The sequence below is a fragment of the Perognathus longimembris genome, chromosome 22 (assembly GCF_023159225.1).
Source record: "Perognathus longimembris pacificus isolate PPM17 chromosome 22, ASM2315922v1, whole genome shotgun sequence".
Classification (NCBI taxonomy): Eukaryota; Metazoa; Chordata; class Mammalia; order Rodentia; family Heteromyidae; genus Perognathus; species Perognathus longimembris.
In genome coordinates, this window is record NC_063182.1 from 28,847,774 (window position 1) to 28,861,018 (window position 13,245).

At 34.7% G+C, this 13,245-nt stretch overlaps 1 protein-coding gene across 1 annotated transcript in view; it reads right to left on the minus strand.

Annotated features, from left to right (window-relative positions):
- The window catches only part of St8sia4 (ST8 alpha-N-acetyl-neuraminide alpha-2,8-sialyltransferase 4), a 90,166-nt gene that overhangs the window by 39,392 nt on the left and 37,529 nt on the right, over positions 1-13,245 (minus strand). Inside the window, exon 4 of the mRNA XM_048331287.1 lies at positions 1,951-2,244. Within this exon, the coding sequence (XP_048187244.1) occupies positions 1,951-2,244 (294 nt within the window). The remainder of the gene's footprint in view (positions 1-1,950; positions 2,245-13,245) is intronic.

Here is a 13,245-nt window from a genome sequence, read left to right on the forward strand (position 1 = left end):
TTTACTTGTGCTGAATAAAACAATACAAGAAAGTATCTGGAGTTGAAACAGGAAATTGCAAGTCTTTGCAGGAAAGAGTCTCAATAATAGAACCAAATCAAACAAAAACACCTTAGTGCAATCTTCACTACAGAAAAAGAAGCAAACTATTTTTCACCCTGGGTTTGCACTCCTTTCTCTTTTAGGCATTCTGCTCATTGTGTTTAATAGCTCCCCCAAACCATCTTTTTTCTTCCATGTCCATAATTCTGTCCTGTGTCTTTATTATAAGACATTTTCCTAAATTCAGACATGACTCTGTATTTTCTTTCACAACTTACTTTTCCAATTTGTTTATTCATTTTTCCAGTACTCCACAAAGAGCCGCATGTGCACTTAATAATTTATGTTTCAGTTCCCTCAAGTGAGGCAGTAACAGGTCCTCTTATTTCAATTATATGTTCTCTCTCACTCTGTCATGTGTATGTCTTGCTCTGTCTCGTCTCTGTCTTTCTTCTTTTATTCATCTAACAATTGTTATTCTATTTTTAAAGCCAGTTTGAATATGAAATGCGTACTTTGTGACCTTGAGGAAAATATAATTTATTCCTAACAACATATCCCCTTATTATGCCTTACCATTATATGTACATATATATGTGTTTATGTTTACATATATACCATTATATGTATATATATATTTATGTATATGTACATATATTTGTTTTGTCTTAGTTTCTTCTTTATCTCTTTTTCCTTTCTTTTTCCTCCTCTCATCCCTCTCTCTTCCTTTTCTTTATTATTTTGTGCGTGTACTTTAAATCAAGGCCTCACACTAAGTACTTCTGCTCTTGACTAGCACTTCACCAGTTGAATCATGTCTGAAGCATGGCAGTTGTTGTTTTTTTTGTAAATTGGAGATAGACTATAACAGAGTTTGTTCCCAGCTGGCTTTGAACTGTAGTCACCCAGGTCTCTACTTCCTCAGTAGCTAGATTAAGCCTATAATTTTTTTAAGTTAGTGATTAGTTAGTGTTCATTTTTCTGTCTGCAGTGTCTGACACAATACACATTTCACAAATACAGAGAATTATCATCCATGTCTTACACACTCCATACCCTTATCATGTAAATGATTAAATTTGGTCTTTTGGTCATTTACCATTTTTAAACAAGAGATTATTTAGTATATTTTATTAAACATATACTGATAAAAGAAAAAAGATCTCGATTAGTAGATGTGACACCCGTGACTTTGAGGTGAAGCACTGAACATATTATCTCAGAGAACTTTCTTTCTAGAGGTCTCTTAGTTATAGGTGAGTTCTAATTACTCCTTAAATACATCTTCCATTTATGCTCTGGCAATATTGCCTATTAGCCCTTGGCATTTCTTTTTTATATTTACTTCTTGCTCATCGATTTTACCATGGCTTCTTACTACTCTGTAGCATAGCTAAATTTAAAGATCAGTGGCTTGAGCTGAGTGCTCATGGCTTATTCCTGTAATCCTAGCTACTCAGGAGGCTGAGATATGAGGATTATGGTTTGAATCCAACTCCAGCTGGAAAGAACAGAAGTCTCTGTTCTCCAACTAATCACCAGAATACCAGAAGTGGTAGAGCACTAGCCTTAAGCGGAAAAAAAAAAAAATACACCTGAATACAGCACTGGGGCAGTGAGTTCAAGCCCCACAACCAACAAAATAAAAAACAAGGAAAAGAAAAACCAATAGTTTGTTCATGAGCAGATATAAATAAATAACAAGGTCAACACTGTTGTTTTTTTAGGAGGATGAGTTAAAAGAAATACACAAAAGAAATTCATGATGTTTATAAATAGAGTAGCCCTTATAAAATAAAGGAATCTATAGCCACATGGAGCTTGTACTAAGGCTTCTTCCATATAGGCAAATGTTTAGTTATGCATTCTACTGTACCAAGGACAGATCTGTCCTTTCCGGTCACTTACCCTCTGACAGCATGAATAAGTCTCAGTGATGGATATGCAGTGCGCACTTTCAGTTTATTCTTAAGGATTAATGCATTAACCCATTCCACGTGCTTCTCTCCTCCTTTGACCATGAAAGCAGGAATCCAAAGGACACTGTCATTCAGCATAGAAAGTCTATGCACAAATTTTTCTCTGTCACTCTCATTCCGAAAGCCTCCAAAAGCTCTTTGCACAACTGATGGGTTCATGGTAATAAAATCTGACTTAGTTCCCACATCTGCAGCAAACTCCAACACAGGAGCTAGATTACACCTGAAGAGGAAACAATTAATGGAAACATTAAAAATAAATATGAAACAATTCCTTATAAAACATATGTATGACTGAAGAAAAGACTGAGCATGCTATTCTCGATCATGAAAAAAAAATCCAAATATAAAGGGCATGGTAAAATTATATTTTGAGTAAGTCACCATATATTTAGGATATGCATATCAAGTATTGGACTCAAAGTGCCATTTATATTCAAATTGTTGTCTAAGAATAATCTTTGTTCTTATTTTCACAATGCTGTAAGATATGAATTTATAATAAGCAAATTTACATTGGTAAATTCACATAGGCTCAGTTGGCATGCCAAAAGCAGTCTAAACCATATGCCATTCAGTAAGTAAAGCACATTGGACTTTATATTCCAATCTGCTCTGCTTGTCAAACGTAACTCTCTTCATCAACTTTACACACAGAGCTGAATGAGTCTGACTTTTCTGTATGCTGAAGTTAGAGAAAAAGAACAGTTTCTGACAGCAATTTCCAGAAACCAAATTTACAAGTGTCTGCTATGGGCCTGTAAGGGGAAGAAAATGGAGATATCATATTAAATATGACTATCTGAGGCTTTTAAGGAAAGTAGTAAAGTTCTTAGTATGAGATAAAAATATCGCCCTTTCTGTTCTTTCCAAGGAGATCCTCAGGGTATTTGCTTTTTCTGTTAGGCCATCTCCATGGCTAGAAAATACCTAAGTAGGAAAGAAATACAATTTGTGGGACTGATCTTTCCACAGAACCACAAGGATGTATTAAGAGCCTGGAAATGGTTTTACTCACATAGCTTCATTCTACTTTTGTGCTAAAGAACTTCTTTAAAAAGTACCTTAAATTTATCTGCTACTGATTTGTGATGTTCCTTTGATTCCATCACATTAATCTTTGGCTACATGATTTGAAATTGCTTTTGTAAAAACCTGTTTTAACTTGCTTAAAAAAAACAGGTTTTAATCAGATGATAAATTTTAAAAAAGAATATAAGAAACAAGAATTTCTCATCAGAAAAATGTCACTTTGTTGAATTTACACCTGTATAAAGCATGGACACACTGAAAATACAGATTTTTAACTTTCCTTTTATCAGTCCTTCACGAAAAAGCAAATCGAATAAATTTTCTGTTAAGGCATTTTTAGAGGTTTGGTTGCATTTGGATACTTTTCCATATTTCTCTTCTTGTGTATTTTGTTATATTAAAGTCTCAAACAGTTTAAATGGTAAAGTACAGGTGTCTTGTACTATTAAAATTCTATGGCCCTACTTATCTCAACTAATTAATGCCTTCTATGACTCCCCAGTTCTCTTCACCATTTAGTTATAACAACAAAACTCTTTCATCTCACACACTTAAGTAACTTCTATATTACTTAGAGTATGTTACTGTTAAGAAAAACAATAGTAGATGGTAATTTGTAAATTCAAGTTTAATGAGTATTTGTTTTGTTTTTTGCCAGTCCTGGCACTTGGACTCAGGGCCTGAGCACTGTCCCTGGCTTCTTTTTGCTCAAGGCTAGCACTCTGCCACTTGAGCCACAGCGCCACTTCCGGCTTTTTCTATATATGTGGTGCTGAAGAATCGAACTCAGGGCTTCATGTATAAGAGGCGAGCACTCTTGCCATTAGGCCATACTCCCATCCCCAGATGAGTATTACATTAAAGAGTTTTATAATTTCGATTTCCATATCTTCAACAAAATCATATCATAAAGAGAACCTATTTTTCTATTCAAAATACATTTTACTGATTGAGATTAGATTTTAATCTTTCCCACTACCATAGCACATGCATGTCAGGACGGACCCGAAACACCAACGCTGCACGTAAAGATATGGCAAAGTGTACACTCTACCAGGAAGTCATGGCATAGCCAAGGTTTGGTCATCTTTGAAGCACTAAAATGTCCACCCTACAAATATCATAGTGAATTTGAAGTCCTAATCAAGCTGATTTAACATACATTTAATTGCTATGAGAAAAAGTACATTCTGAAAGTCATATTTTGGACTGTTCTTGACACAAAATTTGTGAGAATTTGTGAACATTGAAGCTGTCATGTAACCTAGAGAGAAAGAGGTAAAGAGAGAGAGACAGAGACAGAGAGAGAGAGGCAGAGAGAGACAGAGAGAGAGAAAGAGAGCACCATACATGTTCTTCTGTTACAATTTTCAGTAATTGCTTTTAGAATATTCTCACTGTAGGAAATCAACATTTATACTTTATTTTCACCATAACATAAAAATATGTAAAAGAGTGAAAACTACATCTGCTTGATTACCTTTTCATGAATAATACGTACTTAATTGTTCTATTTCCACTTAAAAATTTAACCACATATTTTAAAGATTCCCAAGCTACCCCATACACTCCAACATATACTCATATATATATATATATATATATATACACACACATATATACATATATATTTGAATTTTCTTTTGCATCCCAATATCACATGCAATAGCTTCAGATCTCCTTTTATATAAAGTTGAATAAACATTTCATTTCACAAGGTCACACAATATTTATTTTAATTAAAGGCAATTAATTGTAAAAGGAACATTCTTTATGATATCTACACATATACATATATACATGCATACATACACACATATATATGCATACTCACATTGTGTGTATGTATGTACGTATATATACATGCATACATGCATACACACACACACACACACACACACACACATACATACAAACACCCACAATTCTCTGGCATACACCTCCTTAAAAGGCCAGAAGGTGATCAATTTGAACTGTGTATTGAAGGTGCATATTTTCAATTTTGAAAATAAAAAAAATTACAGAACATTTCTGGGGTGTATTATTGATCTAGAAAGCAAGTCAACATATTTATATTTGGAACCATTAAACAACATAAAATGAGTAGTCACAATTAGAGAATAATAGATTCATTTATAGAGTTGTAATAACTTGCGCATAAGCCCACCAGACATTGTAAAGGACAGTCATATGTAGAAGGAAAACCACAAGGCAAAGAGACATAAGAATAAAATTCACCCTGTGCTGGAGCTAGGATCTAGCTTGCTGTTTGCTTTTGAAGGAATATGTATACTTAATTTACTACAAAGACAGAGTAATATTGTGTCCACATGTGGCCAGGAAGTTGTTCTGTGGATGTGCCAGATATTTCATCAAATAATTATCTGAAGGTGACATAGTCAAGGGGAAAACAACAACAACAACAACAACAAAAAAAAAAACTAAGTCAAAATAGCCAACCAGCTGTGCTGCAGACACATCAGCAGTTCAGGAGATGGATAAACTCATAATTATTATCAGCAGCAATATTTCTGACAGAGCAAGAATATAAATATAATCTCAATAATAAAATGTTAATCTTTCTAAAAATCTTCTTAGAGATTACGATACTCAGAATTAACTGGAATGAGTGTCAAGTATTTATGAAACGATGTGTGATTACTCACGTTATTCTTAACTGTATAAAATAGATGAGCATCCAACTTTAAAATAATAGAGTTTTATGAGCCAAAACTGCTGAGCACATAGATTAGAGGATCATTGAATACACTCATGCTATGTTGTCTTTCATAAAATTCAATTTTTTGGTGCTACCAAACTATTTTTTGACAAATCCGGCATATGAATTTGAATGTGTTAAGCAAGTTTCTTATTTACTCTCAAGTTCTCAGTTCCTTGTGTTGATTCTACATTATTGATGATATTCCTGCAGGGGTGGGAAAAGATCTACTTGCATTGGGGTCATTGATTCAAGTTTGCTTTTGCATCCCCATATCACATGCAATAGATTCAGAATGTTTTTACATAATGTGGAATAAACATTTCACTTCACAAGGTCACAAAATATTTATTTTTATTAATTGTAAGAGGCACTCTCTTTGTGATACATACACATATGCATATATACATGCATGCATATACACACTGTGTGTTTGTGTATGTGTGTGTGTGTGTGTGTGTATTAAATTATCCACTTCCCCTTTTGCTCTCTCCTTTTCCCATTTCTCAGTTCTGAGGGTTCTTCCCTTCAAACAATTCTGTTTCTACAATCAAGTCATATTATTTCTGGAAGCCTAAATGTCACATATGAGTAAAATACAACCTTTGCCATTCTGAGCTCACTTGCTTAGCATGATGATCAGGAAATAAATAATGTTTGTTGCATTTTATTTTTTCTTTATTGTCAAAGTGAAGTACAGAGGGGTTACAGTTTCATATGTAAGGCAAGTACACTTCTTATCCAACTGGTTACCTCCTCCCTCATTTTCCCTGTCCCGCCTTCAAGCCCCCCCATGAGTTGTACAGTTGGTTTATACCAATTGATTTTGTAAGTATTGCTATTGCAATGCTTTGTCTTTCTATCCTTTGTCTACAACAATAAAATACCACTTATTTCTGTAATGTGGAGTTCATTTCGTTTATCATCATCTTATGTGTTCATATGGGCATAGCTACTGAGCTAATGTGATCTTCTGCTAGGACTATCCTAGCAATGTTCTAATTATTTCCTATGAGGGAAACCATAGAGTCCATGTTTCTTCGTGTCTGGCTCACTTCACTTAGTATGATTTTTTCCAAGTCCTTCCATTCTTTATGAAGGGGGCAGTATCATTCTTTGTGATAGATGCATAGCATTCTATTGTGTATATGTACCACATTTTCTTGATCCACTTATCTACTTCCCCTATGACCCAGCAGCTCCACTTTGGGGCATCTACCCAAAAGAGTATAAGCAAGTCCACACTAAAGCCACCAGCACAACTATGTTCATTGCAGCAGAATTTGTAATTGCTAAAATATGGAACCAATCCAGATGCCCCTCAGGAGATGCTTGTTGCATTTTTAAATGCAGCACAGTCTCAGATTTGTCTAGCCAGATATATTTCTGAGAATTGTCAACATTTTCTTCTTTTCTCCTCAATCACGTTTCCATTATCTGAGCAAATTGAGAGTCTCATTTATTCATTTACAGGGAAAAAGTCTTAAAACAAAATATTGCACTCTCAGAATGCTTTCTCTGGCTATTTTACTATTTGATTATCTTACAATTTTATAATATCAACTTGGTAGAAATTACTAATAATATCAATGAGATAATCTTATCCACTTAGGTGTGGTGGCTCATCCCTATTATTCCAAATCCCGGAGATAGAGATTAGGAGGAAGTTTGGGCTGGACTGGGAAATTGTGAGATACTTTCTCAACAAAACAAGTGAAACATGGTGGCTCATGTCTGTCAGTCCAGCAAGACAGGAGATCTAGGTAGGGTTACATTCCAATACAGGTTACAGACAAAAAGTACAATACTGTATCTAAAAGATAACTAAAGCTAAAAGGTCTAGGAATGTGGATCAAGTATTAGAGCATCTTTCTAGCAAGTGTGTGGTTTTGAATTCAAAGTTTAGTACAAATAACATAATTATAGTTAGTGATTGTGTTCATCTTTACACATATACCATAAAGTAAATTATACTCTGAATGGATTGGAGATTAAGTCCTTTGTCCTCTTCATCCTTGAACAATATTCACATAATTTTTATCCTCTTCTCTTTGGATTGATTTTTACCAACTTTCCTTGCATTAATACTGAAATCCTTCAGCCCAAATGATTGTGATCATTGGGACATTTGCCAAACCACTGGAAAGTAGAAGAAAGACTCCTCTCTCTTGCTCCCAAAGGAAGTTTGTGATCCTGGCAGCTCATATAATCAACTTCTCAGCTTGAAGAGCCAAGAGAACAGAGAGATTCCGTGACCTGTCTTTTTTGGGAGTGTATGGATGCACCCTCAGTACAATTAGGGAGGATTTGGAATAGGTATCCTGTAAGTCCCTGAAGTCCCTGACTTTCCTGAGTTGAAGGAGGTAGGCTTTAAAATAGCCTTGAAATCAAGCACTTTAGCTTGTGGTCAGGAGCAGCATTATCTCCAGTGAAAATGAAGAGAAACAGTCACTGTGATTAAAAACCATATACTGGCAGTTGATAAAAGAAAAGTACAATCTAATTTATAATAACTCAAGAATAGGAATTTTAACCCAATGTTTATACATATGGTTTATTTGGGAATTAGGGAGAATGTCTATATGTGGGAAACATTTTCTTTTTTTAAGGTTTGTAAGGAGGTTTTTTAGTCTGGAAAATGTTTCCTAACATTTAAAGCTAGTTTTAATTTCAAGTAGCCAAGATTTAAGCACATAATACAATGGCCACTCAGCTCTGACATTCCACAAATTCCAAGTAGTTATTAAACAAAGGATTTTAAAAATAGCTAATGTTAGATTAGGATTCTTTAAATGTTAGTAAAAGCATTAAAGGACTTCATGATAAGACTTTGTTTGTGAGTCATATTATCGAAATGGGTTTACAAGTGGAATGCCAGTTTGTCTTAAAATTTTTTTAAGAAATAAACTTGGGAATCATTTTGAAGATTTGCATTTTGAGTATGGTAGAATGACATACAGAAATACAGGCATGTACAGTAAATGCTATGTTGGCTGTTAAGATTAACAATGGATAATATTCTCAACTTGATATAAATAAATGCAGACAACTCACATCTCATAAAAATAATTATGTGACCAAATGGAAGGGGAAATTTTTTTTCACCAACCCAGCTTTGTTTTCATTCCCAGCAAGGGTGGGAAGAACAGTGTCATATAATTTCTTGGGAAATCCATGGAATGAAAATAGAAATCACACTCATCCGAGCACATTTGTATAATTGAGAAATTATGTTAGACTGTCTTTCCCACTCTTCAATCAAACCAAAAAGGCAATTGTTCACTAAAAGTTACTTAAAATGCAAACATATTATGGAATCATGTAGATTTCGGCAGGGGTGATCAATAAGGCAGAATTACATGAAAGAGTTGATACATTAAATATCCATGTAGTATTTTCCCAACTTCTGCTTAAACATTAAAGAAAAAAGCATTTATCCCCTTAGCTATCTCTGTCAATAGCCACTTATGCATGGTCATTTCCATCCCAATATAGACTACTTCAAAGAAATTAAATATAATTCTAATTATATAATCAATTTTAATTCTTTTTTTGTTTTTATTTATTGAGGAAAATTGACAGGTAAAATATTTCTGACATTCAAGTTTTTCTATAAATGAGAACCACAATGATTATGAGACATGGAATGAAAAATTGAGAACCTGAAATGAGTTGAATTTCCTCTTAAAATTTCTTTCCTTATATTACTCTAACACATCCGAGGCTCTACTAATCTCTTTTACATCATCTTCTTTCCTTTTACAATCTACTGTAATTGTAAATCTTTTAAAAGACTTGCAAGGCAAATCTAAAAAGAAAGATATGGCAAACAGAAATATCATTCTGAGAAATGCTGCAAAAAAAATGTTCAACTTTCTTTGCAATACATTTGGCAAATTAACTTGAGTGGAATTTAGTTTTTGGTTCCTAGAAATTGGAACTTAGATGACTGATGGACCTGAACTGTCATGATTTTAAATATTAAACAGATAAATTTGACTCCACAGGGAATATGGGAAATTTCAGACATATAGACATGATCAATTGTACTTAAAATGAAGACTATAAGTCAAATATTCAGGAGAATAAGACCATCCAATTAAAATTTCATAAGGTAATAATTCATAGGTAATAATGAATGTCTTTTTCTATGAGTATAAATATTACTTTTTGATATGTCCAAAGCTAGATGCCATTTGGCTTGCATACAGTATTGTGTTTAATTAGTACAATAAGCCTCAATTGTTATATTTTTGCCTTGATGAGAAAAATGGACTGAATTACAATTAAATTGTTCAAGACTATACAGTTTGTAAATGGCTCATGCAAATTTTAAACCCAACACCTTTAAACTTCAAATATCACTTAATCCATTTAACCCCTTAGAATGGAGAAGAATTGCCAAGGCAATTATTGAGTTACAAGTTTAGCTGCCTGTAGAGGTATCATGGCTGAGAGTTCCATCACTTACTGACCCAGATGGCTAGTCTGAACTGAACATCTGCATGCTGAAAGGGAAGGTTCACCTGTCTTCACTCCTCTGAGACCACCCCTCAGAGATGGGGCCTCGGATGGAGTTGCCTGGGGTGTAGAGGATGAAGACAGTCTTTTTACCGAGTTTACTTGAAGTAACTATACTAAGATGGATAGGCTCTTCTCTTTCTTTTTTATATGCTCATACCTTCTTAGAACTGTACACATTATTAAAAGCTGCATGAAATACTATTGCCAAAAACATTGATCTTCCTTAGATCTCAGATTTTTCTAAATAATAAGTGAATAAAAAATTAATTCAAGATATTCAGAGACTACTACAAGGGTTACTATTTTCAAAAAATTAAGTGAATCATGAAACTCAAATACATTCTCTGATATATCACAGTGGATTAACATAAACTTACAACTAACTCTTCCAATGTTTGATAAAGACTTGTCCTCTTTTAAAATATCCTTATTAAACCTATCACACCAACAAGAATGAATGTGGATATTCAAAAACAAATATTATAAGCCTGAATGTCTCATTGCAAATATACATTTTTAATCAAACTCAAACTTTTCATTTATCAGTTTTCACCTTGGAGCCTATTTAATTTGAGGGGTTTGACTAGTTATAAGTTGGTGCATGTTATTCAAGAAAGGATAAAATATATAGCAAATAGAGCAAAGAGAAACTTAAAGTGTTAAAAAATAAGACATCATTTCTTTTATCACTGGCCATAAAAGAAATGCAAATCAAAACAACACTGAGATTCCATGTCACCCCAGTAAGAATAGCCATTATCAGGAAAACTAATAACAACTGATGCTGGAGAGGATGTGGACAAAAGGGAACCTTACTATCTTGTTGGTGGGAATGCAAACTTAGTCAACTACCCTGGAAAGCAGTGTAGAGGTTCTTAAGAAATCTAAGCATAGAGCTCCCCTATGAACCAGCAGCCCCACTTTGGGGCATCTACCTGAAAGATTACAAGCAAGACCACACTGAAACCACCAGCACAATTATGTTCATGGCAGCACAATTTGCCATAGCTAAAATATGGAACCAACCCAGATGCCCCTCAGTAGATGAGTGCATCAAGAAAATGTGGTAAATATACACAAAAGAATGCTATGCCTCTATCAGAAAAATGACATTGCCCCATTTGTAAGGAAATGGAAGGACTTGGAAAACATTATACTAAGTGAAGTGAGCCAGACCCAAAGAAACACAGACTCTAGGGTTTCCCTCATTGGGAATAATTAGTACACCTCTAACGTAATCCTAGCAGAAGATCACAATAGCTCAATAGCTACACCCATATGAACACATAAGATGATGCTAAGCAAAATGTACTTCAAGTTATGGAAACAAATGGTATATCGTTGTTATTTTCAACATCCCTTGTGAAACTGTGCCCTTTTTTTTCTGTATTTCTTTCCCGTGCTTTTACCCTGATACCATTACAATTAAAAACAAACAAGACATCCTAAGGACAATGATTTGTAGATTTTAGATTTTTCTTTTTCTTTTTTTTTTTGCCAATAACAAAGTCTGAAAACCTGGTGTTGGTGGCTCATGCTACTCAGGAGACTGAGATCCTGAGATCTGAGGATTGCAGTTTGAAGCTCCCCTGGCAGGAAAGTTGAAGAGACTCCTATCTCCGATAAACTGCTCAGAAAAAACTAGAAGTGGAGCTGTAGCTCAAGTGGTAGGATGCTAGCTTTGAGCAGCCCAGAGACAGTGCTCAGGCTTTGAGTTCAAGCCCCAGGTCCAGAATAAAATAAAATAAAAAGTCTGACAAATTCTGATTATCAATGCATTACATGATTGTGTGCATTAATCAACTTCATTGAAAACAGAGTTCAATGGCTGTTCTTGGTATCTTGACAATGTATTTATAAAAGGCTACACACAAAAAATATGCAAGAGTAACTGAATGAACACCTACCAATGCAAGGAGTTAAATGTTTCATTACTACATTCCACTTCTTAACAGTGTCATATTAGGTGCACAGTAACTATGTTGAGTTATCTTCCTTCATTTGTTAGAGGCCATAACCAGTAATTTCAGTGAGGCTTTAGATATCATCACTGAGTTTTACACTGTTAAAACTGGGACAAAGTAGGGGGCTGGGAATGTGGCTTAGTGGCAAGAGTGCTTGCCTTGCATGCATGAAGCCCTGGGTTCAATTCCCCAGCACCACATATATAGAAAATGGCCAGAGGTGGCGCTGTGGCTCAAGTGGCAGAGTGGTAGCCTTGAGCAAATAGAAGCCAGGGACAGCACTCAGGTCCTGAGTCCAAGGCCCAGGACTGGCCAAAAAAAAAAAAAAACAAACAAACTAGGACAAAGTGTGAACCAATTCAACAGTGATACTTCACTAGACACTGTGTTGTAAGGGAAGGGATTGGAGGGGGACGAAGTGGGAGAAAACAAGGGATGGGGTGTGTGCTCATTACCTTAGTTATGTAACATTTATACTGACATTTGAATGAAAAAAGCAACTAGATATGGCAAAAGTCATTAACATCTTCATTACATAGTTTACTTCTGACATTTGTTTGCTTAAATTCCAGTAATGCCTATTATCTTTTCCTTAGGTCTTATCTAATTTCATTTCTTTTTTTTTAAGTTTTTATTATAAAACTGATGTACAGAGAGGTTACAGTTTCACACGTTAGGCATTGGATACATTTCTTGTACTGTTTGTTACCTTGTCTCTCATACCCCCCTCCCCCCTCCCCCTGTCCCCCCTGAGGTGTTCAGTTCACTTACACTAAACAGTTTTGCAAGTATTGCTTTTGTTGTTGTTTCTCATATTTTACCCTTTGTCTCTCAATTTTGGTATTCCCTTTGAATTTCCTAATTCTAATACCAGTACACACTGTTTCCCATACACTCAGATAAGATTACAGAGATAGTGTAGATACAATCACAAGAAGGTGATACACGAACATCATCAATAGTAGAAACTACGGATACACATGGG